This window comes from Perca fluviatilis, chromosome 8 (assembly GCF_010015445.1).
Source record: "Perca fluviatilis chromosome 8, GENO_Pfluv_1.0, whole genome shotgun sequence".
NCBI lineage: Eukaryota > Metazoa > Chordata > Actinopteri > Perciformes > Percidae > Perca > Perca fluviatilis.
The window spans coordinates 41,022,842-41,050,834 of NC_053119.1; the positions used below are offsets into that span (position 1 = coordinate 41,022,842).

The 27,993-nt window shown below is 39.5% G+C and overlaps 2 protein-coding genes across 15 annotated transcripts; one reads left to right on the forward strand and one right to left on the reverse strand.

Moving 5' to 3' along the window:
• Positions 1 to 1,326: 1,326 nt before the first annotated feature.
• Positions 1,327 to 4,320, reverse strand: LOC120564753 (C-C motif chemokine 5-like). 2 transcript variants are annotated; one of them, XM_039809973.1, is made up of 4 exons: positions 4,270 to 4,320; positions 3,159 to 3,349; positions 2,446 to 2,572; positions 1,327 to 1,552 (listed from the first exon to the last, which is right to left on the reverse strand). In XM_039809973.1, exons 2-4 carry the CDS (start codon positions 3,223 to 3,225, stop codon positions 1,444 to 1,446), a joined length of 303 nt encoding a protein of 100 aa, XP_039665907.1. In that variant the 5' UTR covers positions 3,226 to 3,349; positions 4,270 to 4,320; the 3' UTR covers positions 1,327 to 1,443. The 2 variants fall into 2 exon arrangements, with proteins under 2 accessions (XP_039665907.1, XP_039665908.1); XM_039809974.1 differs by having other exon boundaries at positions 3,159 to 3,318; positions 4,270 to 4,285.
• A 119-nt stretch (positions 4,321 to 4,439) lies between these two features.
• si:dkey-30c15.10 (uncharacterized protein LOC559353 homolog) lies at positions 4,440 to 27,982 on the forward strand. Of its 13 annotated transcripts, none has more exons than XM_039809975.1 (25): positions 4,440 to 4,883; positions 8,062 to 8,161; positions 8,279 to 8,446; positions 8,900 to 8,992; positions 10,572 to 10,756; positions 11,107 to 11,199; positions 11,699 to 11,785; positions 12,552 to 12,639; positions 13,443 to 14,402; positions 14,938 to 15,269; positions 15,379 to 15,473; positions 17,449 to 17,578; positions 18,235 to 18,370; positions 19,536 to 19,718; positions 20,723 to 20,849; positions 21,292 to 21,340; positions 21,725 to 21,778; positions 21,860 to 21,892; positions 21,984 to 22,005; positions 22,239 to 22,348; positions 22,949 to 23,002; positions 24,179 to 24,265; positions 25,708 to 25,815; positions 25,905 to 26,050; positions 26,674 to 27,982. In XM_039809975.1, exons 1-25 carry the CDS (start codon positions 4,881 to 4,883, stop codon positions 26,831 to 26,833), a joined length of 3,603 nt encoding a protein of 1,200 aa, XP_039665909.1. In that variant the 5' UTR covers positions 4,440 to 4,880; the 3' UTR covers positions 26,834 to 27,982. The 13 variants fall into 13 exon arrangements, with proteins under 13 accessions (XP_039665909.1, XP_039665910.1, XP_039665916.1 ...); XM_039809976.1 differs by having other exon boundaries at positions 12,555 to 12,639; XM_039809979.1 differs by lacking the exon at positions 4,440 to 4,883 and adding an exon at positions 7,203 to 7,297.
• Positions 27,983 to 27,993: the final 11 nt, after the last annotated feature.

Genomic DNA, 27,993 nt, shown 5'->3' on the forward strand with positions numbered 1-27,993 from the left:
CTGAACTAGTAGAACAAGATGTTGGCCCCAGGAGAACTGCTGAAGCTAACAGCTGATAGTGATGGATGGAGGAAGTGGAAGATGTAGAAGGCTTTCATTTTGCCATTGCCCCGTTGTTGCATGTTTCTGGCAGCAGGCGGCAGACTGGCTAGCTGAACGAGGCTTCTTTTTACATTCAGCACCTCCTCATATCATTTGGGGCTTTCAGGATCACAGCGTGAACAACTGTTGATTGGAAAAATCTTTATTTCAACAATGCAAAGACACTTATTGACTTTATTTTCTTATTTTAAACTACTTAAAGGAAAGCATCATTTAGAAACCTGGAGCTAAATAGCATTTGATAGAACCAAACGGTAGAGCATGGCTCTAACAAAGATATGGGACACAGAGTTGGGATTTTCTTTAACTTTATTAATTAGCTGACATTTTGAAATACTTAATTTACAGCCTTACAATCATTTCTTGACTTATGTATCCATGTAGGTTTATGAAAATAGAAAAGAAACATGCAAACTGTTATGGCTTTGGAAGTGAAGCCAACATTTTGATTAGAGGAACATGAGCAGGAGCAAAGCATGGTCTTCTGGGTTTTAGTCCAGCAGGACTCCACAAGGCACAGCACATAGCTGCAGCTTCATCAATCAGCAAAAAATAATCATTTTGCTATTAATTCAATTTGATTGATTACAAACTGTGAATTGTCTGTTACAGCAGCAGGTATAACACACACAACACCATCAAAAATGACAAGAAATAACTAAAATGATAAAATCTGTTGTGTTTAGCAGTGGAACAGGACTTCTGCCAAAAAGAGTCCTTCCTGTGTCTGCGGCCACATGGCAGCAGGGTCAAGTGTGGTTTTAGAGGATGGTTGATGTCATGGCGTCTGATGGCTCCTTCATTAAGATCTGGGATCTGGGATGTTGGGTGTCATTTTGTTGGGGTGGCATTGTCCTCATTTAGGATCCTAGCCCTCTTGCTTTCTTGTCATCATTTATTTTTACATATTTTTTATGTTTAACCCCCCCCCCCACACACACACACACACACACTTTCTCTTTCTATGTGAAAGACATACAATATGTTGTGATTTATGTTGTATTGGGTTTTTTATGAATGTGTGCAAACTAATAATAAAAAAACTAATTAACTAACTGTAGGTTTCCTGTTGTCACTTGATGGGCTAGGGTTTCTGATGGTTTTTTTGGTACCTGAGTGTCTAAGTCTCTGTGTTGCTGCAAGACAAATTTCCTCTCAGAGACAACAGAGTTTAAGTTAAAAGTTGAATTCCTAATCTACTCAGAAAACACACATAGCCAGCAATTACATTAATACATTTATTCAAATATAAAGAGTATGTATTTATAGGCGTGCAAAACCAAGCATAAGTTTCAAGTATAGCCTAAATTAAGCGTACAGTAATACTACAGTGATACATCTTTAAAGCTGCTGACCGCTGCCCACGGTGTAGTACTGCTGACTGTAGATATCCCGAGCCCACTGGAAAGTTTCTCTGTAGCAGATCGGTATTCCTTTGATAGTATGGACTCTGCAAAACACACACAAGAGAAAACTTAGCTGCACCTTTTTTTATTTGTGTTCAACCCTCTGAGATCTAAGGGCATTTTTTATAGCTATCCTATTTGCATATAACTGATCCATGTGTGTTTCATATCAAAATGTTCAGAACAAACTCAGCTTTCTGTATAGTGACGCCTAAAATTGTTCCAGAGCCATGTATAAAGAGATCATTTGGAACATTCAGACATTTGAAATTAGTTTACAAAAGTCTTGGGTTCACAAAAGTAGTGTAATATATGAATGAAATAGTAAATATGTCTAAAATTAAATGTTGTAATATGGCTTTTTGAGTAGGAGTGTTGTCAAACAGCGCTCGGACTCGCCGGTGCGTCTTTTGTCCTCGAGTAATCAGGGGTTAAAGTGGGATTTGGCAGGAATGGGGAAGCCTAAAATCAGAGAGTGCCCCGGTGGCATGCTCGGCCAGGAAAATGTACATTTTAAAGTTAAAATGCGTCAATCTGGTGCACTTTGAGAGCAATACAAAGAGGCTACATCTATAACATTGCGTTCATTTGACAAGTTAACCAGAAACACATTGGGTGTATAGATATGAATGGGGATTACAAGAAGAAAAGGAAGTAGTCAAACCCACAAAGCTTGTAAACAGGACAGAGTTTAACGCTGTTCACAAATGGTCAAAACACAAAAAATACATATAAGTCTTAGCTACTAAAAATAATGTTTAAAGTTTGCTGCTTTTGGCTGGGAATATAGCTGAACTTATCAATGTTTTCAATGAATTATAACGGATGCTGTGGGGTTGTGATGATGTCTGGAGGTCATGGTCATCCATCTTTCTATTCATCATGTCATCACCAGTTACAAGACAAAAAATGGTAGACGAATGAGGCACACACTTACATGAATGCCGGATTCTGACAGGAGCTGTGGGTCTTGGTTATGTTGGACACACGCTTTACTGGTATTTTGTGTGTGAAAAAGTTGAAGCAGCAGTTTCCAGGTGCTGTGTTGAACTTCAGAGCTTCAGCTGTGATGAAGGTAAATGGTTAGAGTCAGAACAAACATGAAACTCTGAAGATGACACAAACACACAGTGTTGGAAGAAGTATTCAGATCCTTTACTTAAGTAAAAGTACTAATACCACACTGTAAAAATACTCTGTTACAAGTAAACGTCTTGCATTAAAAGTCTGTAAATATCATCAGGAAAATGTACTCAAAGTATTCAAAGTAAAAGTACCAAATGCAGACACATCCTCCCATTGTAGAAAGAGTAAAGGATCCAACCAGCAGTGTGTTTAATGGTCTCATCATCTCAGCGTGACTTGTAGCAGTTATATTGTTGGTTAGTTTACTTTAGAATCAAACATCATTTTATAAACTACATGTGTTCTGTGTGCAAAAATCGTAATGTGTAAAGTAACTAGTAACTAAAGCTGTAACAGATGAATGTAGTGGAGTAAAAAGTAAAATATTTATGTCTGAAATGTAGTGGAGTAGAAGTAGAAAGTGGCATGAAAAGACTCAAGTAAAGTACAAGTACAGCAAATGTGTACTTATGTACAGTACTTGAGTAAATGTACATTCCACTAATGCAAACACAGATCACTCACGCATGGCGTTGCAGCAGCAGGCGGTGAGCAGCAGCAGCCCCAGAGTGAAGCAGAGAGTCTTCATCATGCTGTCAGTGAAAAGATGTTGATGATGATGATGATGATAATGATGATGATGATGTTCTTCTTCTTCTCCCTTCGCAGTGATCGACTCTTAGCACTGCGTCCGATAAAGATATATAAGCCCTGTGCTGTGGAACCGAAATGTTTGATGTCATCCTTTCCATCCCAAATGCATCCTGCCATGATGACACGTCAAGGGCCGAATCCCCCCCCCAGAACTCCCACTGCGAAGAAATGCTCAAACCACTGTTGGCTGTTGTCTACTGAGGGGAAGGAAGTTGTCGTAAAGGCCACAGTGTTGTTGTAAAGATTAAAATCTACTCCCCCACTCTCAGAAAAAGGAAGAGAATGTCAGCGCTTATCTTTTTGTTTATATTTAGTTAGTAGAAAGGTTATGATATTCCTTCACATGCTTAACATTTTTAACAGAAGTACAAAGTACACACGAGAGTGACACATTTTTATTTAGATTATACTCATGTCCAAGGGACATTTTGTTAGTTTCTGAGTCTACTGATGAGATACGCTTTGAATATGTTATCATTTACATCAATGTTACTTCAAACCGACCCAAATGCATACAGAATGACCAGACATGCACAATATCTGCTGGTCAAAGCATGTTATGGATCCAATGGGATAGACTATAATTTTTAATAATAAGGTTATTTACAAAGTAAAAAGATGCATTTATTATGTAGCTAAGACTGATTTTAATTACTTAAATCTTTAAACAGACTGACATTGCAAAACTGGTTATTTCACTCGAGACTGGACCAACTGGGCAAAGCAAGCAACTGCAGAATACTTTTTATTGATCCCCACTGGGGACATTGTTTCACTCTGTTGTTAGAACACACTCCACACAGTCCTGAAAAACATTGTTTTTTCTCACTGGACAATGCTCAGGTCCTATACACGCACAAATGGAGAGATGTCAGAGTGTGGGAGCTGCAACTGCAACTGCTAACCCTAACCCTTTGGTCCGTACGAAGACTTGAACCAGCAACCCTCCGATTCCTAACCCAACACCCTAGTCTAGCATTACCTAGTCTATATCCGTGACGTTCCACTTCCGGGATTGCTCCGGTGCCGCAGGAAATTTCGCCGGATGCACGTCTTTTCGCCGATGTCCGTCCCCTTCCTCTGTCTCTGTGTTGGCGTTCTAACCTCCGGTGGATTTGTGAGGACTATGGTTAACTGCTCCTCAGATCTCTGCAGGGTAAATCCAGACAGCTAGCTAGACTATCTGTCCAATCGGAGTTTTCTGTTACACAACTATTTTACAACGGCTCAGTGCGGAGTTTAGCGCCGCCCAAGATGATTGTGATTGGTTTAAAGAAATGCCAATAAGCCAGAGCACGTTGTTCTCCCATCCTAGAATGCTGTGTGGACTAGCCAGACCCTTGCAGCGTTTGGATGGTCTGGCATAGCGAGACTAAGCATTACCAGACCACAGCTGTGTCAGCAGCCAGTTCTCAATCCCAACTCGTTAACTACTGACACTTGGTCAGTAGCTCTCAGGAGACTTTTTGCGTCAGTAGCAAACGCCAAAGGCACATGACCAAGCGTTGCTTTTTGACGCGACAGGAGTGAGAATGTGTTGGTGTCAGCGCTGGAGTATGGTGACACCGCTACACCGCTCATCTACTGTGGGATATGGTAGGGAAACGCTTTGGCTTGTTTGTATGTCTTTAAACCAATCACAACAGTCCTGGGCGGCGCAAATCCCTGATAGCGGAGATAGCGAGAGGGGACGGACATCCGGCGAATCAGGCTTTATCCAGCAATGTACGTCCGTTGACCCAGACTAACTGTATGCCAATTGGTGAAATGTATTTAGGAATATGCATCATTAAAACCAAACATCAACTGACATGACAAGGACTTTAATGTGAATCCTGATTTATTACTTGATGACCCTGAGGCCCTATCAAAGAAGTTTTAAGACCTTCATTATCTCAGTTTTGTGCTGACAGTGCTTACATTTTGCATGCTCAGTAATGCATTTAAGCAAATGATCCCACAGAAAATCTAGGTGCCAGGTGTTCTAGAAAAAGAAAGCATATAAAGTGCACACATCGCACAGAGAGAAGGAGGAGTGTTGTCTTCTGGCCCAGCAGCATAGTTTTGCCCTGGCTCCACATAACAGGTTATTCCGGTTGGAAAGGAAGGAAAACGGCATCAGAGAAACTTAACTGCCAAAGGTGGATTTTCAAATAACAAGTAGTTATTTGTGAAGACTGACCATACTGGTATATATGTAATAGATACGAGTGAATCTCCATGTTCTGATTTTTTTCTTTGTACCATTAGTGGAATCAAGCCATGCAGAAAGTTTGGGTTTTAATTTACACAGGTTTAGTAATATGTTCTTCTGAGATTTCTGCTGCATTAAGATAAGATAAGATAAGAAGCCTTTACTGTCATTATATTAAAACGAATACAACAAAATTGCGAGTGCCCCTCCCAGTGCTGCTTAAAAGAAACTATATTGCACATATCCATACATAATATAAAAACATCAACCTTGATAACATAGCAGAGAGATAATCACTCCTCGAAACTTTCATTAGTTTGCATTACCCACAGTCCTCACTTTTAACAGATTTCATTATTTTCTACCTTAGTTTAGTTAATTAGAACTAGACAGTGAGGTTTAAAGTTTCAAAAGCTGATATCTAGAGCCTAAATTACATAACTATCTACTTATTTCTGTTGGCATAAAAATTCTAAGTTTATGGTGATGAAAGAAGTGATAAAAGAAGAATGTAATCAGAGGGCGATGGGATTATAAATACAAACGCAAAATACCAACCACTAAATTATATTGACTTCTGCCCCCTCTACAGTAAACTACATTACCAGTTAATCATGAGTCAGTTCCTTCCTTTATGTAAATCAGTGTGGTACTGACCGAAGGAATGTTCACATGATCTTATGGCAACTGTTTTTAGACGTGTAAACACACCACACACACACACACACAGGTTTAGCAATGCATTTGTGACCTATTAAGGTCACTTCTGTGCATGCATTTGCAACCCCATCAATTCCCTCACAATCATCAGCATATCTGATTTGCATAGGCCTCTGTCAATGGGCTGCCAAAGTAATGCACTGAACTTTTTTATATATAACAAAAAACAGTTCCTATTCAAAGATACATTTGAGAAGCATTTGTTGAATGTGTTTGAGTGAAACAACTGATATGTCAGAACATACTAAAGTATAAAACAAAAACTAAACTGACTAAATATTCTAGGAAATGTCACTTAGGTACCATTTTACATTCAAATATGAAAGTGTAGACCTACCTATACCCACACAAAGGTGTAAATAGTTACTTCTACAACAAGTTGCTGGGAAAAAGGATTTTTGTGCCACTCCCTGTTGCCAATGTAATCCAAGGCAGTAACAAGAGTGTATGTGTGAATAAAAGTTACATTACAGGCATCCTAAACCCCAGGGAGTAGGGGCATCAATTCTATTAACTATACAGGCACGCTTTTCTACATAATAATATGATTTGTCATCACAAGCAGCTTCCATCCATTAAATGTCAAGGGAGAGTTGTAAACAGTAGACTATTGCACTATAAAGTTAATTTTTAACTGCTTATTCACTGTGTTTCTGATCTATAGTTTTGACACATAACACAAATAGTGTAATTACCATTCAATAAACAGACTTCTTCATTCAATGTAGCCTATACCATCTTATAGTGACACACCCATAGACTATATAAAAAAGGTCACACGGTCACCCTATGTGGTCATACCCCACACCTCACACGTTGGTAGTTTTGCTGCTTAAATTTAAAGAACTGAAATTAAATTTTTTATAATATCGCGTAACAAATAAATACATTGATTGAATTGATTAATTGACGATGTAGTGGAAACTTGTTTTGCGTGTTTACTCTCTTCAACACGGTAAAACGGCCTCACTTATTTTGTCCGCGCTCTTCAAGAGTACTTACGGCACTTCAGGGCCACCGTAGTACGGTTGTATGGACACCGCTGACGTCAGAAGACCCGCTGAAATTCAAAGTTAGATGAGGAGAGAGCAATAAGGTTGTTTCTTATTTTCTGTTAGTTAGCGTTGAGTTCCATTTTGTACAGATTGTAGTTTAATACAGACTTCTTTTCAGGTAAGACAACAAACGACTTGCTCAGCGTGTAAGTTACGTTGCTCTGCTAACTCTGTGAAAACGCGAGGCCATTTATTCCTGCTAAAGTTAGCTTGTTAGGCTAACGGTACGCTGTCCAGCTTGAAATGAGCTTGCCAGAGTTGACTCAAAGGTCTCGGAGGTAGAAAAGTAACGTTAGCTAGCTAATGAAATGAATTGAACACAGGGGTTATTGTGCTGTAGGCAGTGTTAACAAGATAATGTAACTTTGTTTAACGTTAGCTGACTAGCTAGCACAACTTGCAATTGATGTGTTTAATTTTGAAAATGAGCTGAAACTGGGCGTTGTCACGTTTCATTTTATGTTGGATAATAAATGACTGAAGCTTTTTTTTAATTTATTTAACATTAGTTTTTCCTCTTTCCCGTGTAACTCATCTGAAAACTATTTTTACACATTTTAACCAATATTTTTTATGGCTTGGTTAAATTCAATTACTGCTATGAAATCTTTTTATCTGGTTTATAACTCAGGGGGGAATTTCAGTAAGCAGGTGTGTTTAGACTAGTTAGGAATAACTACTAAATAAACTGCCATGGCTTGACTCTTTTTGTTCTAAATTAATGCTGTTGTGCTTAAATGTTTATTTTCAATAAGAGCTGACATCTTAAAATACATAATCCAGTCTGTAATGTCTCTGTTTGCAGCTCAGTATGGAAGCTGGCGAAGAAAATGTTGGCAACGTCAACTTGAAAAGACAGAGAGCACCTCTGTCAGATTCTGAAGACAATGCCTTCTCACAATCAGGTTTGTTTTTATTACCAAGAATGTAAAGTTTATAGGTATACTATCTGTATCACATTCACAGCAGTCTTTGCAGTTATGTACATTTGTGACTTTTGCCCTTTCTATCTGGTGTCTCAGAGGTGAATGATGGCCAGAAGCGGCGACGTCTGGAGGCAGCTGGTCAGGAGAATCTCAGTCCTAAACCATCCTCCTCTGTACACCGAGCTGAGGTAGAGACAAAGCCAGACACACCGATGGTTCCTTCAGTCCGGTCCCGAGTCCAGCAACTCACCCAGAGACGAGAGGGTAATCCTACATTTTCTGCTGAAGCTGGCATGCTAATATTTGCAACTTTTTATCAATGAGGGTAAACTACTCTTCGCAAACTACACCCCCAAAAATTACCTTACAGTTGCAACGACCCCTCTTTAAAATAGATTCAACAAAGCCTCTAGGAAGGTAGTTAGGTGGGTATTTTGACAGGGCTGTTTTATTAGACTTCCTGTGTTTTAGCTAAGGTGGACCTAACAAACAGGAAACCTAGTGCATAAGTGAGCCATTCTGTACATATGAGAGTATTGCAGTGTATTTTTACTGTGTTTATTGTACTGCTCAATATGGTGACATGTCATTGCAGGGTCAACAGTCAAGCAGTATTATCTGCATGCAAGATAAGAGCTATCGTCCAAGTGTGGAGCTGGTTTGACAGTGTGTTAGACAAATACTATAGTTTGTAACAACAAATGATTGTCGTTTTAGGGGGAGCTCCTCTGGCCCAGCGGTGCCTGTCGGACCCTGGGGCTGGCAGCCCATCGGCCATCCTCGAAAAGGGCTTCAGGAAGCATTGCCTTGGTGAAGATGCAAATTAACGCACACATTCCAAAACCTTGAATGAACATCAGACTTGTCACTGTTGAATACAGTTACTTCCTGTTTTCTGTTGTCTATTCTTTTACAGACATTGAAACAATAATATCAGGGTTTTCCCTGCCATTATAAGTGTTCGGTGCAGCACCCGAGCCGTTTTGGGCAGCACCTAAGCTACATTTCTAAAATTTCCCTCGAGATGAATAAAGTATCTATCTATCTATCTAAATGAATGTGAAATGCGGAAAAAGGATCACACTAACTAAAAGACTTTTCTCAGATGTAATGATTTCAGTTAATCTTTTTTGTGAGTTTAATCTTTTTGATTTCTATTGATTTATTATCTGCTCTAACTTTTCCAACATTCTAGACATAGATATGGTGATAGTAACGGTTCAAAACATGTCAAATTGATTTTTTTTTTTAAGTGAAAAACATCACATTTTCTTGAGGGATGAACCCTAAAACCTTCTGCTAAATATGCACACCTGAGTCTTCCACAAACCCAGGTAAAAAACATTGAAGTCAACAAATTATCAAAGACATAGACTAAAACAGTTTCTTGCCTTCAGATCAGACCTGACAGTGGCCAGGGGACCAGGTCTGATGTCAGGTTATGAGACTTGCTAAGTCCTTAATAAAAACAACTAGTGCCAGCATCCCATTAAATAGGAATTCACAGCCATCTGCAAGCACAGTGCATTCTCCCATCACATGTGCAGCTCACACTACTGCCAGCACTAATGCGTTGTTAGAGCCAAAGGACTACATATTTACAGGATGTCAACAAACAAGCATGGGTGTGTTACCCCAAGCCAATAACCGAGAACAGGTTGTGCAGCCCTCTCAAATCCCATGTGTATATTAGAGACGTTCCGATACTGCCTAAAACCCTGGTATCGGGAAGTACTGGAGTTTATGCACCGATCCGATACCACCTAATAGAAAGAAAATCTACGTTAAAGTAGTTTATTTATGTTCTTTTTCCGTTATAACTGACTGTCAAACTGCGTAAAAATAATCTTTTATTTTATTAAGTTCTGTGGCATTCGTTGTTTGTGTTTGTTCGTGTTTCACAAAGAGTTTAACTTGAGCCAGACCGACAAAGATCGAAATAATATCACATCCATATAGGGATAGTAGTATACAGTTGTTAAAACATAATAACATATATGACACACTGGGATCGGTACTCGGTATCGGCCGATACGCAAGTTCAGGTATCAGAATCGGTATCGGGAAGCAAAAGTGTGTGTGTGTGTGTGTGTGTGTGTGTGTGTGTGTGTGTGTGTGTGTGTGTGTGTGTGTGTGTGTGTGTGTGTGTGTTAATTACAATTACCTACACTGGACTAGCTTTACTAACTTAAATCCACTTAACTTGAAGTACACAAGCCATACTGCTGTATTATATATAGGAAAAAATAGATACCAGATTGGAATTTGGTATCTGCAAAACACTCAATTTTACTTTTTGTTTGGGATATTGCTACCAATTTTTATATTTAAACTTGACTTTTTTCTATTTATGTTAGAAAGTGAATTGCTATAATTGTTTTTTCTCCAGGGGAGGGAGAGTTTAATCATCGACTGGAGCGTTTCAAAGTGCCAGTCTTCCAGGCTTGCCCAGCCCCCACACCGAGCTCTGCTGACCCCTCGCCGCGGACCCGCTCCAACTTTGTGTCTGCCATTCAGCAGAAACTCCACGGCACCCCAGCACCTAGCTCCAAGCAAGCTTCTCGCATGCGCCAGGTTGGTTCAGGGGCTTTTTTCACTGAAACTTATTAGCATTACCTAAATTACATAAATCAACACCATTCTAGCTCTTCATGTTAATCTACTTAGATGGGCAAATGAACTAAAGAGCCTGCTGATATAAATCATTTACAAACATAATTTATTTTTAATACATTATTTCTGTGAATCTTTAAATGTTAAAATATTTCTAAACTAAAGCTACCAGCACGTGCATTACCCTTAATTATATGAACTTCAAAATCACTGAATTGATTTGTAATTGTGCTGTTCATATTCAAATAATGTAATTCTTGGGAGTACCTCTAGAGTTTATGTCTGACACGTGACATGGTTTAACTGATCAGGAACGGGAACAGGAGTTGAGCCAGTTGCATATCCATCCAATCAGTGAGAATGCCTGGCTGAAAAGGAGCAGCTCTGATCCCTCGTTGTCTCAGGTGGGTTTGTGATCATGATATTTTGCCTGATATTGAAGTAGATGTGGTTGATTTGGCTCAGAAATATAGATAGACGAGAACAAACTCACTCAATTATTGACTGTTTTCAGCATTTCTCTGATGTGAGAAGTGGCTATATTCTTCAAATACCAGGCAGTTTCATTCTTGGATTTCCATTAGAGATATTTTGTTTTACCCTTTCAGTGTTTAGAACTGTCTTTGGCTTCCCTCTGTGGCGTTCAACTAAACACAAAAAGATGACAAAGAGCTGGATTAAACTCAACCAAGTATTTCTTTAGTGACACATGATGGTTATTACATTCACAAATAGGATGTCCTCTTTGGCTAGCATACAGTATGTTTAGTACAGTAACATATCAAAGAAAGCTCCTGTTTTAAATTGGTTTTTTTTTGTGTATGGATGTAATGTTTTGTTTAGTGAGCAATTTCCCAAGTTTGTTGGATTTTCTTACACACCAGTTTGTGTAAACATTATCAGAGATGGACCCCTCCTGGCCCCTCAACTAACTCCACCTGGGTTCCTAGATCTAGAGGGAGAGTTTGGCCTCCTATGCAGCCCTGGGATGTGAGTCTGTGACCAAATAACCCCTCTTTGTGGTCACTTTTGTGCTTCGACATATGGCCAATACATGGAGCCACCAGAATGGGTAGTATTGATTTGGGCAGTGATAAACATTCAATTGGATAACCGAACAAGGCAAATATCAATATACAGAAGTATACTACTTTTGTTGGCAGAGCTACCCATTTACGTGGCTTCAGAGGTTTATTTTTTTAGAGGAAGGAAGTTCACTTCTTAAATAGTGCACGTATTTAAGTCTGGTGTGGTTTTGGGGAAATTGACTGTTCAGACAAAGGATTATCTTTTCCCTGACACGTCATGAACAGTAGAGAACCTTAACTGTCTCATTTAAGATAAACATCACAAATTAACTGTTTCATGTATTTTATTGAAATGATATCACCCCTGTAATGAACAGGGTTAACTATGTATTACATAGTCACCTTGGAGGGTTTGTAAACATGTATTTTGACTATTCAGCTTAACTCCACCTTGTCATTAATTGCTCTACTCCACTGTTACAATGGCTGTTTTATTTATTTATTTATTTTGGTTGTTGGCACTCAGGGTTTGCAATTTAGTTTTGCGTTTGAATACATTGTTTTATTTGCATATGTGCTATAGGTTTCTGGCCTCTTTATTTTTACACCATTTCTCTGGTTGTTGGGCACATGACTTAAATCACGATAATAACTGCAAGATGCAGTATTGCATTCACTTTTATTACGTTACGATAATAAACATCAAATAAAGATATTGTTGCTTCCAGCAGATGGATGGTGATGCTGAGATGAAAGATGGCAGCTTCATTGAAGCTCCCGCATCACGTGCAGAGAAGCAATCCTCAGATGGAAAAGGTAAGACTTTTGACACCAAAGTGGCTTTCCCTCATACTGTCCTCATCAACACATTTTGTTTCTATAGTTTAGAGAATTAGGTCAATACACACCAGGACTTCAGCCGTCAGACTGTAGCAATAGAAGTAGGAATGTCCTTAACTGATCTGCTGCCTAGTGCCTACTGTTAAAATAGTAATATCCCTCCCAAACATTGATGCAACTGATCCACATTAAATGGTGGCTAAAATGGAAGTACCACAATTTTATAAACCTCTTTCTAGCAGCTTGAACAATATAATGTAAAGTTTGTACAACTCTAAAAAACTGCTGTTGTGGTCATCTACACTTAAGAAGTGATGTGTAGTTGCATTCTGATGTTACTTTTAAAGTAATGATCCCAAACAGTCCCACGGTAAGATATACTGACTTTCATTTTAAAATGAAAAAGATGAAAGATTATTATTATTAATTGGCCCATACCCTAGGTTTAACTGCCACAATTAATATCAGTTTAGAAAAAGTGTGATTTGTGCACTCATATTTTTAACTGTTTCCCTGCGAGTGGGAGTACGTGAATAGCAGCAAGTACAAAGCGAGTTGGCACACCTTTCTATAATTCAGTCCTTGCATTCTCGGTTATGTTTTTGTTAATTTGTGTTGTGTTTTTCACAACACAATCAGTATCTTACACTAAAGTTTTTAAAGAGCTTTTGACACCTTTTATATAAATGAGTAGATATAAATTCTTAGTACCTGCTTTAAAGCATATGCATGAAACTTCGGTAGCCTAGTATTAAGATGTGAGACTACTTCTTCAACAGGTGAAAGGGCCCCCAGTGACACTGAAGCATCTGTAGAGATTACAACCTCTAATGAGGGGCAGCAGCACATGAAATGCAAGGAGCAAAATGCTTATCGAGGTGATGACATCAGGGGGGAGAAAGAGTACAAGGCTTCAGTTGCAAATGAAGAGGAGCAGCTAGGGACCCAACGACCACACACCCAGACTGTATTGAAGTTGTCTTTTAGCGAGGATCAGAGTTTCTCCAAAGCACCTTTTGGTGAGGACCAGAACATGTCAGAGTTGCCTACAGGTGATGAGCAAAGCTTGCTAGAATCAACTCATGCAGAGGAGTCAAACATGAACACAGAAACAGTTGAGGATTCCATAGTAGCTGAACAGGACAAGTTTGAGGTGTTTTCATGTGAAGAAATTGATGGTTCTACATTCAGTGAAGAGGGAATTGAGCCTTCAACAGATGAGGAGTCAAGGTCGTGGAGATATCCTCAAGACAAGGTGTGCAAGGAGGAAAACGTGTCTGTTAAAGAGGAGGAAAGGGAGTTGGAATCATCAAGAGTGGAAAAGGAGACGAGAGTCAGTGTTTCAGATCATAGTGAACCGTCGGACATCCTGGATGGTGAATGTGAATTGGGCGATATCTCTGGTGGGATTGCTGGCTCCTCTGAAATGCAAGAAGATAAGAAACCTAGACCTGACGAGGATGAGTCAGAAAGCTGTTTAGATGCCTCTGTGAAACACCAATCTAATTTAAACCGAGACCAAGGGAACACAGAGTCATGTAAAGGATTTTCTGCAATGAAACTAAACCAGAAAGACACAAGAGAATGTACTCGTAGGAAGGATATGAGGCAAAAGGCAACAGAGGGAGGAGAAAGCTCAAAGAAAGTCACTTTTATCCTGGAGCCTGAGCTAATCAATGACTCAACCCTGTCTGAGGCCAGTACCTCCATGGAGTCCAGGGCAGAGACAAGTATGTCAGGTGAGATCAGTAAGAAGGTGTAGGTGTGAGCTCCTGAAGACCCCTTAGGAGAAGTGGCGTACATGGGTGAAATAGTTTGTTGGTAGGACAAAAATCACTGGTAAACTCATTAAGACCAGCATGTTTTCAAAATCACAGGGTGACTAGAGGTTTGAACATGCTTCGTCACACTGCACACAAGCAAATATGCACACATGGTGTTAGTAGAAGTTTGTATGGCTTTCTTTTTTACTTGAACATAAACAGAAATAATGTGTATAATCTATAATTTTTCATCTTAAGTGTGTTTATCTTGACACAAGTAATAAGTAGAGAGACTAATATGGGGCCACAAGCAAAGTTGGTATTGCACAGGTGCACTAAATGGGACTGGGCATGAACCTGAAACAAGAGGTATAGTGCCCGTCTGTTGGTTTTCTTCATTATAACACTTAGTTGTCTGGGGCCTCAGCAGCCATCTACCTATTGTTGAAATTTAAGTCCTTATTTGTTTTAGAAAATGCTTTCATCTGTTATTGAATGTATTTTTCAACAGATACTGAACTGAGCTCTCATGATGAGACCAACACCGCTGAAATGATTGACCAGATGTTCGAGGAGGTGCTGGAATATGCTGGAAGGTTGGAGGAGAGGGGGGATGAAGACACCGAGGACCACGACAGTGGCATTGGCGTTTTCTCTGGAGACAAAGATAAGCTGGACACAGAGTCTGAGAAGGAGAAAAGTGAAGAAGAGGTGGAGTCTAAAGCGGAAGAGTGTGATGAGAGCAATAAGCTTGAAAGCAACAGAGATGAGCTGCTGACTTTTCCTCCCAGCGGCATCCTCTCTCCTCTCAGCAGGTCTGTGGAGGCTGTGGTCACCCCTCTGGTAAGTTACATTTATACCTGAGTTGTCTATAAATTAGTTCCTTTTAGGGGAGCTTTCTGATAAATTCAGAACCTGTAAAGATATTTAATCATCCGTATTCCACCAACAGCGACTGGCAGCGAGCCAGGAGTCCAATCCTCCCTCTCTGCTCTTGACTCCAGAAGAGACCACCACCCCTCTTGCTGAATCTGCTCCACTATACAGGTGATAACATCATAAACTGTGTGTGTGTTGTGTGTGTGTGTGTGTGTGTGTGTGTGTGTGTGTGTGTGTGTGTGTGTGTGTGTGTGTGTGTGTGTGGCTTTCCACGACCAGCTCTGTAGCAAAGAGCAGGCGCTTATAGGGCTGGGCGATATGGACCAAAAGTCATATCCCGATATATTTTGGCTGAATATCGATATACGATATATATCCCGATATTTTTTTCCGCGAAGTGAGAGCAAATGTTCAGTCAAAGCCCAAATCAAATATGACATGTCACAAGTAGTTTCATAGAAACAGTTGCAAAATCAAATAAATAATAAACCGGTTTCTTCACCTGGTTCATGATTAAATGCTCAGCTGTTCAAATAACAATAAAATGTAAACCTAAATACTGTATAACAGGAGTAACTTTTTTGAAATCAAAGCTCCATAGGCTATTTGTGATTCGTTCCAAAGGTCAATTAAGCTTTTGATATTAATATAATCTACTTTGTTCAAAATGTAATGCCTCATGCCTGTAAGCCTAGGTTATAGTCCCATTCTTCCACTTGATACTGCTTCCACTTAAGTAAACTAAAAGATGAACTATCGACTACAAAACAAAGAAACTAATTAATGTGTTAATACAAAGAATATTTATTATGATCGGTTCACAGATCTGAGTTCAAACGGAAACTTCACCCTTCTGAACTAAGAGTTTCTGCTTCAAGGTGAAGTTTAAACAGACTGAAATGTCCAGGCTCATTCCTCCACTATTTATTTCTGTATGTATTTATGCGTTACATGTAATTTTAACGGGCACTGAGCTCCAGATCCTGCAGCCGCAGACGGTCGCTGCCCCGCTGTAGCCTCTCTCCGTCCGCCTGCCGCCGGCAAACTTAGTGGAACTTTCCGCCGATATCGACATACAGTTCGTCCTGGACTACGTGTAAGATCCTACCGATCACCACTCTGTCTTTGGCTGGTCCGATCTGGATCAGCGGGGACCGGCGCAGCAGCGAGGCGAAGCTGTGTTTTTGCCCGGGGGAAGAGACGCTGCGGCCGGCCACGGGGCTCTCCGCCTCCCGCTGCCGCCGGAGCTCAGATTGCTGGTCGAAGGCGGCATATATAATCATAAAACACATTGTCACCTGTTAAATGTTATCCATTGCGGTTTGTTCTTTTCATTTCCTCTATCGAACATAATTAAGCAGTACAAAAGTCCGGCATCTTTAGCGTTGATCTGAATGCTTCGGACCCCTGTTCCAAGATGGCGGCGGGTTTTGACGTATGTTTAGAACCTCACGGCGACATATCTATGGGAGCAAGGATCACATTTGAACTATATCGATATATGCGATATGGTCTAATTCCATATCTCATTTAAAAATATATCGATATATTTGTTTATATCGATATATCGCCCAGCCCTAGGCGCTTATGTTTTTTTTCTTCTTCTTTCTTTTCCCAAAATGTATTAAAAACCACCAAATTCAACACGGCACATCATTGGGTTCCAAGCAGAAAGAAAAGTAGATCTGATGAACGGTTCTCGAGATATGTGGAGGACAAACACACAGAGATTCCTTGCTTTATAGTTAGATAACCAGTAAATGTATATCATAACATCCCAAAAGAGTGATATCAGGTGCTTTTAAAAGATACAAATTAAATGTTGGACCATAAGCCTTAATAAAACTATGATTGTACATCATTGTATGAGACTAGATAGGATATGATAATGTTTCAATGTTTTTCTGTTCTTTAAAGGCTGCATCGTATTTCAATCACGCAATTCTATGAACGTGTCATACCGTCATTATCTTCATATGACAAATTAGTGTTTCTTAAGGTTATCTTTTAAATATAAAATGTGTAGAGTCAGTAATAATCCTCAATGTGTGGGTATATTGTTAACATCCTTAATTTGACTGTATAGTTGATTGGTACTCTCACACGTCTGTAATTAGATTTTGGTTTGTTCTGTGATTTACAGTATTGATGCCTACCGCACACAAAGACAGAAAAAGCTGCCCACCATTCAGAATGTCACTCCTAGGGTTCAGAGACAAGCTCCTGAGAAGTCCCAACCTCAACCCTTTGTCAACACCAAGGAGAAAATCGCGGTGTGTAGCACTGTTTACAACAAAACCAACCTATTTACTGTTGTTAATAAACAAATTTCATAGTAGGTCAATCAGTATTCAGGATGAGATCTAACTGTGTACTGCATATACTTTTATTACATGCTATTTAGTCTACGTCTACGACGTTTCACTTCCGGGATTGTTCAGGTTCCCGATGTCCCTAATTTTTGGCCAGATGTCCGTCCCCTTCCTCTTTCTTTGTGTTGGCGTTCTAACCTCTGGTGGATTTGTGAGGACTATGGTTAACTGCTCCTCAGATCTCTGCAGGGTAAATCCAGACAGCTAGCTAGACTATCTGTCCAATCTGAGTTTTCTGTTGCACGACTAAAACTACTTTTGAACGTACACACGTTCCACCAAAACAAGTTCCTTCCCGAGTCTATTTTACAGAGGCACCGCCATTGTGTCTAGCCTTAACGATGCCCAAGACGACTGTGATTGGTTTAAAGAAATGCAATTAAACCAGAGCACGTTCTTATCCCATCCCGGAATGCTGTGTGGACTAGCCAGAGCCTCCTCCGCAGCGCTGTGGAGGAAGGTCTGGCAATACGAGACTACATGCTATTAATCCAGTCTGTTTTAAATGTAAACTACACTGCAACCACAACCTTGCATATTGCCCTGTGTTTGCCCAGGCTCTGAATGAAGAAGCAGGGAAGCTGCAGTCTGTGATCAGCCAGACCCTGCAGGCTCTGAGCTGCTGTACTGATGAGGAGCATGGACGCGGCTCGCTGGAGGAGGCTGAAGCTGAGAAGCTGCTGTTGGTCTCCTGTATGTACAACAAGATTTTTGGTTTAATGGTCAGATCTTTGCCTACCATAGATGGAAAGCCACTATTTAATTTTTTTTATAGAAAAGGTTGCCTTTTTCAAATATTTTGTACATATAGTTGATCCAATAGTATGAACGGATACATATTAACAAATATATATAAATATATTTATATAAAATATAAATACTATAACAAATACATTATGCATAATTTCTGTTTTCTTAATATAAATAACACCTCTTTTCCAAAGCCGGAATAATTGTATTCAAAGCATAAGACAGTCCCTCTAGAAAAACGCAATTATGCGATTGCATAATTCAATGCATAATCAGCCAAAGTCCGCATATTCATGCGGAGGCCGCATTTTTTTCAAATATGCCGCACTTTTGCTGCATAAATTGCCGATTTCCGTGCAAAATATGCGGTGCGTGCATGATTTCATAATCACCGCATTTTCGTTGCAAAAGAGTCACATATATCTTATCAGAAAGTTGAAAAATGTTGCGTTTACTTCACACAAGAGCAGCCATTTTCCCCTGTTGCCATGGGAACGTTATGAAGTGACGTAATTACGCGATGTGAACATCCTCTAAAAGCAGGTGTTGGAGGTTGAATTTGACATGTTGTACTTTGAGTCTCTTAAGTTGGTATCCAATAAGAAAGCTATCTTAATATCTGATGTCTACTCACATTTCTTTGTTTAAGTGCTCCTGCTGTCTATATTAACGATTTTTAAAAGTCTGTCTCTTTTGTATCTTTTATTTCCCTCTGTTTAGACTATTACTTTTATTTTTCTTTAATATTATATTATTTGTATATATTTTTGTATCTTATTTGTTTACTCATTGCAATGACTGAATATCTGTAAACTATTTTTGGAAATTAAGTTTAAAAAAAGCAGGGTGTTGGGGGAATCACTTTTTCTTCTCTTTTATCATCAAACTGCAGTTTTTGCCATTTCCCGCAATATCATCGTATAAAATTGCATAAATATCCCGCATATTCCATTGCGGTTTTTAAGAAAAAACGTGGCGCATAATCAAGGATTTTTGCCCGCAACAATCACAAAATAACTCAGTTTTTCTGTAAGGACTGATAAGAGTAGTTTCTCGATTTTTAGAATCTTTCTGTGTTGGTTATTTTGTGATGTATTGTCTGTTTTAGGTGAGAGACGCTCTGCCCTTCTGGCAGAGATGGCCAGACTGAGGGAGGAGAGGAACTCGGGAGATGCAGCAGGAGAGGACCGGGAGGATGTTTCCCAGCAGGCCTGCAGAGGGACTGTCGGCATCACAAACATCCAGCTTCCTCTTAAGGTGGAATTTGTCTGCTCCTCACACAACCGCACAGGTAGCACAGCAAGGAAACGTTTCCACTGTTTTTGTTTTTTTTAATTAAAAATTTTGGTTTTAATTTAAAGGTGCTCTAAGTGATGTGACGTGTTTTTTAGGCTACAACATTTTTCGTCACATACAGCAAACCTCTCCTCACTATCTGCTAGCTGCCTGTCCCCTGAACACACTGTAAAAAAACGCAGTCTCTGTAGACAGCCCAGGCTCCACAAACGGCAACAAAAACTAACTGCGCCAACCTGCCCCACGAACCATGACAAACAAAAAGTGTTCCAGCCAATAACCTTCAAGAAGGAGCTGGTTGAGCCATCACTGCAGCAGCGTTAACACGTAGGCTACTTCCACAATGCCTATTCATGACTTAACCAACTCCTTCTTGTAGCCTAAAAAACGCATCCCATCACTTAGAGCACCTTTAACTCATATTAAAGGCATACTGAGCAGCATATTACAAAGTTAATACGTGTAAATCATCACATATGACCCACTTGAAGTGTGCGGCAGTGACTGTATCTACAAAGAACCTGCCCTCTTCCTGTATTTTATATATAATAAAGAAAATACTTTGGAGAAAGAACATTCTAAGACCAGGGATTTAATTTGCTTGGACCGATGACGCGATGGAACTATTACTGAAAGGTATGCAAGTATACCTAACCGATAAAACTGACTGACGTGCATCATCGTTTCCAAAGGTCTCCGTTTGCATGACCAAACTACAAAGCTACCCCTGAGTTTTCAAACCAAAGCAGCGTTTCCAAATTTCTCAGTTTTAGAGGCTCGTAATCGACAAAGTAGTGTGGAGGCAAGGCAACGTATTAGTATAGATGTAGCCGGTTTATAAACCCCAACCGGCAATTGCTGCTTAGTATACCTTTGACATCATGATGTATTTGTGTGATGTCAATTAAAACCTATTTTAAAATTCAGGGCTTAACACAATTGTAGTGGTTGACATTAAAAGGACTTTAAAAGGATTGACTTGTTTATGTAACAATTTAGGTCGGCCAAGTCACTACTTCTTCGTCCTGATCCGCTACGGGCCCTGCAACATTGTCGCCACCCCGCTGGCCACGGCTGCTGATGCTCAGAATGGAGACACCATCTCCTTCCCTACTTCTGTCACTCTGTAAGCTGGTTTGTGGTTACTTCTTTTGATAAATCCAATGCAGTGCTCCTGGTACAAAATTGCTGTATTTACATCTTATTTTCTTTTTCTGAATTGAAAGCATATGTTGTTGTTTTTTTCGTAATAAAACCCATTTCAATCGGTGGTGGACATTAGAGGATGGATACCTGAACTGAGCCCGACGGGCCGAGCTCATCTGTTGACATTTCCGAATGCCTTCCTACAGTTGCTTAATAAATGTGGGCTTTCCACACAAACAAGCGTACATGTGTCATTAGTATGATTTTAACTGTGTTGGACTCGGACAGAAATATCTTAAGCTCACAAGCAAGCTCACTTGCCCTTTTGGTTTAAAGATACTTATGACTGTGTCAATGTGATCATTACAGTGGGAATATATAGAAATTGCATATAATAAAGTTTTGTCTCCTTGATATTTCAGGAAGGACATTCGATCACACTTCGAGATTGATGTGGAAGTCTACAGCCTGGTGAGACAAAACATTTGACCTTTTGACGTGCAGTTCTTAATTACCTATTCATTCAAATACTAATTGGAATAAAATTTATCAAATCGTGAAGGGTTTGGGGTTGCACGTTCCAGAAGATTTTTTCTCTCCATTGTAACCTATATGTTCCCTAACATGGGAGTATGCAAGTATTGGCATCATGGTAGTTAGCTTATTGTTGCTTATGTTAGCTGGCATGTTGTGACAGAAATGTATGCTTTGCTGATTGCAAAAGTGAGGTAGCTGAAGAGGATTGTTTGCAATCATGCTAGTTGTCTTAACAAGTTGCTTGGTGCATTGAGCATTGCAGTGCACTGTTAGAGCTGATGTCATTTGTGGATTTGAATGTGTGTTTGTGTCATCTAGTCCCACACTTCAGGTAGTAACTGCAGCGTGGACCGGACCACCACCAAGTCACGGGTAAGTCGGTAGGCCAAATAATGAGCCAGGTGTTTATTCATAAATGACAGTAATTAATTTATGTTGTCTTTATGTACTCAGGTCACACCAAGAAAGCTTCTGAACACTATCACAGTGAGTATCCAGTTTTTATTTAATTTGCATTTATTATAGTGTGTTGCCGTTTTTCACCTCTCACCTAAAGCTTTTCTTTTGTTTTCAACAGAGATCCAGTAACAGTCTAACAAGTAGGTTGAGTTTTATTTTGGTCAGTATTTGTTATAGTACAAGGAGGCTGCATTTTTTTTTTTCTCCCTGTTTTACTTATCTCTACACTCACTCTGGAATAAATGCTAGTAAATGTTTAGAAAACTTTTGGAGGCAATTCTATTTTACCAAATAAACTCACTGGCCATAATAGTAATGCATATTGCTGACAGAATTTTTATGAATTTCTATTCTGCGCTTCTTTGTCCTTCAGCTGGTGCTCTTCCTGCTCTCAACACTCGTCGCTCCAGCAACTTTTGTCTGGTGGGCTCTCATAAAATCACCTTAGCCTCACTGGGACACAGCAAGTTCCCTCTGGATAAGGTATGTCCCTATGGATATGTGTTGAGAATATATTGTTGAGAAGGGATGTGTACACTGTTTTTGCTATCTTCAGGAATTAAAAGTTGATACACGGCTGTCTTACTCTGGCCCAGAAGATTGTCTGCTGCTGAAATATGTACCATTTATAGCAGTTTTGTTAAAAGGATTGTTGGACAGTTGAGTATTTTTAATAGTTAAAACCAATAGAAACTACTGCAAACTTCCAGTGATCCAAAACGAGTCCCAGCCATGTCAACTTGGATAGCTTGTAAAAAGTAAAAAAAATAACACTTCATTATTCTGCAAGTACAGACATGTACATTTTAGGGTAATTATTAGTTGAATCATAGCATTCAAAAAGGAAAGGCATGGCCCATGTAACGCATCCACTGTCACCAGGGTTTGCACCTCTCTGTGCATTTCATTTTTAACCCAACCAGAGAAGAAGGGCAGTGCTACGGGCACCACTTCACACCCCTTTGGTGCTTTCATTATTCTGTTACAAGTTTCTACACATGGGTGGGCTCATTGGTGATGTAACTGTCTGCCCTTTCTTGTCTGCCTCCCTCCCCCTCTCTCTGTCTTGCTTCCTCCACTCAGATGAAACTTGAAGGCAAAATCAGGAGGCTGCTGGGAGATGAATTTCAGGAAAAGGTTTCACTCTTCCACGACACTGGCAGCCCTTTGCCTCTCACCGGTTCCCTCTGCAAAAACTAACCTAGTCTCTGACTCATGATTTCAATATGTACCAGTCATACAAATTAACCACTGCCTCAGTCTTGATAGTATTTGCATTACAACCCTAATCTATCTTTTCAATCTCATCTCAAAATCAGTACATTGTTTCTCTGCATCATTTCATTTTAGATTACATGATGTCCTAGAGGGAAATGGAAGCATAGAAACTACACTTTTAATCAATTATCAGTAGTTTACAGTAGGGATGGGCATCGTTTGGATTTTAACGATTCTGATTCCAATTCCGATTCTTCCTTTTGATTCCGGTTCTTATCGATTCCGATTCTTTGAGTGGTGGAGTTGAAACAGGTTAGATGCTTATTTCACAAATAAGAGGAAAGTTTTATTTTAATTCATAGGTGGGTTGCAGTTTTACAGCTTTTACAATGCAAAATAAAGCCACACTAGAGTTCCACTTACTGTGCTGCACGGCTGCAACACAACAAGTGCCTGGCTGCTACGGAAACCAAAACTTGCGCATATTAAATTTGGAACCTATGATCAGATTTGAAACCAAATCCTCCAAACGATTCCAATAAAGAAACTATTCCGATGGAATCGTAATTTTTGAAACTATTCCGATTAGGAATCTGTTCTCGATGCCCAACCCTAGTTTACAGTCATTTTACCTGTTGTACAAGAAGAATTTCAGTCCAAAAGTCAGTATGCACCATGGTGTAACCTATTCATAATGACACTGTATATTTGGCTCCCAGATAGCTCAGTTGGTAGAGTGGGCACCCATGTACAGAGTTTTACTCCTCGGCACAGCGAGCCCGGATTCGACTCCGACCTGCGGCCCTTTGCTGCATGTCATCCCTTTTCACTTCTTCAGCTGTCCTGTCATTAAAGGCCTAAAAAATAATCTTAAAAAAAACAATTTGTTATAATGACTGTACATCTAACGGGTCTAAATAAAATCTCGTAATTTCTTTAAAAGAAATGGATGAAGAGCATGTTGGAATGAAATTCTTAAAACATACTGTTTTCTGCTTCTTGCTTCTCTATTGCTTTTCCGTTTCTTGCTTCTCCACGTCTTCTTCCACATCATAACCAGTTTAACCGTGTGTCCCCTCCCTCTCCGGACTGCAGGTGCCTTTTCTCTCACCTCTAGAGGGCAACATCTACCTGCGACTGGACAGTGAAGGCCACTCTGATGTACAGCACCAAGGCTTCCTGGTCAGTAATGTGATTTTTCTTATTTTCAAAACAACTCTCTGGATTTGTTTAGCTGATGCTTTTATCCAAAGCAACTTACAATAAGTGCATTCAAACGTGGGTACAACTTCAAGAAGTTGAAGAATTATGCAAGTACATCAACTTCATCAAATATGCCAATCTACTTCAAGTGCTACATTTGAAGACCTATGCATTATATTATTCATTGTATAGACATCATATTTTTATTTTATAGGCCAAGGTGCAGCCAAGACCGCAAACCGTTGTGAATTTGTAGAGTGGTAGGTAGCTGGGCCCCTTTGTCGGTAGTAGCAGAGCGTAGCGGATGTAGGATGGGCTTTAGTCATTCACAATAGTCAAGTACCAGTGTCTTGAATCAGATTATAGCAGCCATCTAGAGCCGGTGTAGTGTGGAGAACTTAAGTAGGTTTAAGCCCAGCTGGGCTGCTGCATTCGTGATGAGCTCCAGAGGTTCGATGGCACATACAAGTGAATCAGCCAGGAGCCAGTTGCAGAAGTTTATGTGTGAGATGACCAGAGCCTGGACCAGGCCATGTATCCTCTGGATGTTGAGGAGATTGAATCTGCAGGAGCGAGTTAGCGCAGGGATGTTGGCAGAGAAAGACAGCTAGTCATCCAGGGTCCTTGCAGTCCGAGTCAAGGGAGACCACAGATTATTCAATAGTGTTTAAGAGGTCACAGACCGGAGAGGCCTTTCCTGAAACGAAGAGCTGCTCAGTCTTGCCAAGGTTCAGCTTCAGGTAGTGTGCAGATATCCGAGAGATGTCAACTCAGGTTACAGAACGTCTCTGCTTGTCTAGTTAACAAGCAATTTAGTGTCATATTGACTTTAAATCTTAATCTTCACAAAGTTAACAGGATTGAAGAATTCATTTTTGTCATTATAGCTTAAACATGTCAGTACCTTTAGTACCTACACACAGCCAAGAGGCAAATTTACACTCACTGGAAATGTAGCTTCTGTCTTTGCTAAACTTTGAGTACAACAGTTTTTTTCCTAATCAAAACAAGTAGGACAGACCTTTTTAGGGCTGCAACTAACGATTATTTTCATAGTCTATTAATCTGTCAAGTTGTTTGGAATATAAAATGTCAGAAGATGGTGAAACATGTTGATCAATGTTTCCCAAAGCCCAAGATGACGTCCTCAAATCTCTCGTTTTGTCCACAATGCAAAGATATTCAGTTTACTTTCACAGAGTGAAGAAACTAGAACATATTCACTTTTTTTTTTCTTTCATTAAATGACTCAAATTGATTATCAGAATAGTTGGTGATTCATTTAATAATTGACAACTAATTGATTAATCTTTGCAGCTCTAGACCTTTTCCCCTAGATGTATTAAAACAAATGTTTCAAACTGCATTTTCGCTGCTTTTACTTGAATTAAATTAATACGTTTTTCTGGATCCGTTTCCAGACGATGTTTGAGATGATCAGTGGATACGGTGTGTGGCATCGCAGATATTTTGTTCTGGTTGGATGCAACATGTACTACTGGAACCACCCCAATGACCAAGAAACTAAGGTATGGATGGACTAAAAGACAGACTTGCAGACTAAGTCACCAGGTTACTTTATATAGCTTTAATTCTGTTTTCTGTTTTAACCTCCCAGGATGCAGAGGGCAGCATTTCTCTGTCCAGCTCCCCCGGTCAGTGTGTGAGGCCTGTGAAGAGGGACGCGTGTGCTCGACCTTTCACCTTTGAGCTGGTGAGCAACATCAAACGGCAGCAGGACGCCAGCCAGGAAGCCTTGGCCAGGTAAGGTTAAATAAAAGTGAAATGCCATCACAAATTAGTTAGTGAAGTGTAAATACAAAGTTATTTTAGTTTTATGAGAGCCTCAAAACAGGTCTCAGGATAAAAAAATATTATGGTGTTTTTTGTGTTCATGGATAATAATCAACTTACTTTCCCTCTGTGAAATCAAGATTTCCCCACTCTTCATTTATCATGACAACCGGTTTAAATGTATTTGACAGTTCTGTTTACAGTAAGCATGAAGCATGTTGCTTTTTCGCTGCGGCTACTAATATGTCACACATGCTTTTACTTTTGACAGTTGAGCGAGTCTTATATGAATGACAGTGGATGCTAAGTTGTCTTAGAAATGAAATTTAAAAGTATATATACTATAAAGACTTTTTTTTATTATATATATCATTTCATTGGTTATATTGGGGGGACGGGGTGTGGTCTTAATTGGGAGGAAAAAGTAGAGAAAGCATCAGTAGTTGTCCTCGATTTTACTGTAAGTTTACCAAAGTAGGACACCTTAATACTCTAACTCTATTTCAACAGACTCCGTAGCATCTAGAACAGACAAGTCTGGCTTCTTTAACAGTTCTTACGATGCTGATGGATGTTGTTTTGTTGTTCTTCAGGTTTTCCGCTGACACCAAACAGGAGAGCTTGGACTGGATGGAGAAACTCAGTCAAGCTCTTTTGGACTTTCACACATGGAACCGAACATCAGCAACCCAAACGGAGAGTCAACAGTCAAACACGTCCATCAGTGGGACCCTGAGGGAGAGCATACTGTAACTACATCACTAAGCCAACATATCTACTCAGATGTGATCTCAGATAGTTTCTGTTGCCTGGGATCCATGAAATCACTGTGGGAGCAGCTTTTATGTTTGCAGGTAGATGAACTGACATCAGGGTTTAGATTCTTTATTTCAGTGCTGCAGGAGATCAGTGTCTTATTTATAGGCTCTGCTTTACAATCAACCAGGCAAAACGTTATACATCTCACATTAATTTTTCTTTTTGGGAGACCTCTTTTTGATTTTCATACTATTGTTTATTTCTTTTAATCTGAATCCAATCATTTACTGTTGGTTTTCACTTTTTTTTTATTTGCTCAGTAACTGTTGCCATTTCTTTGTCATGATTTTGTGGAAAAAGGTTTAATTTTGGCTTTTTCTGTGGCAATCAGCTGCTTTAGCCTTTGTTGGCAATATTTGGTCACTTTCCGTAGCTAAGGTGAAACTTGTAGCATATATATATTTTTGAGATAACTTACTCATGTATTTAGAATTAAACTGGAAGCATTTATATAGATGATATAGACACTAATAAATATTGAAGGAGATGGAAATCTTTAACTCTACTAAACTAATGTAGAATGAGAATGTATTTGAAATGGCAGGAAAACTACGAATCATTAAAATATAGAAGGAATGCTAGTGTTGGAATGGGAGCCTTTCGTACTCCTACCGACAGACGGCATCTGATTCTGTTGGGTAAAATAATCCTTGTCAGGTGGAAGCAGGCTTTTGTTCCACTGAACCAGAAGGTATTTGGCTGTGTGTAAAATTTGATGTCGTGTCACTGGCACTGGCATCTTGGGAGTTTCACTTCCTACCCAGTGACCTGCAGTGTTAACTTATATTCCTAACTACATAATTTTACAATTTACAATACATAAAAAAAACACATTTACATATCTAAAAAAAAAAAAAAATACTATTATACGTGTAATACAGTGGATGAGAGAACTGGTGAGAGAAGAGAGGGGACTGTAGTGATGCTGCTACAATGAATGTAGTCTGTTCTGTCTGATGTCCTGTTCTTTTCCATGTATTTCTACCTATTAGTCTGTCACTTTGTTATAAATGTTATTCATATGAACTCTCATTCTATGCACTTAATCGAAGGTACCAATTAAATAAATGGATTTGAAATGGCTACAATAACAG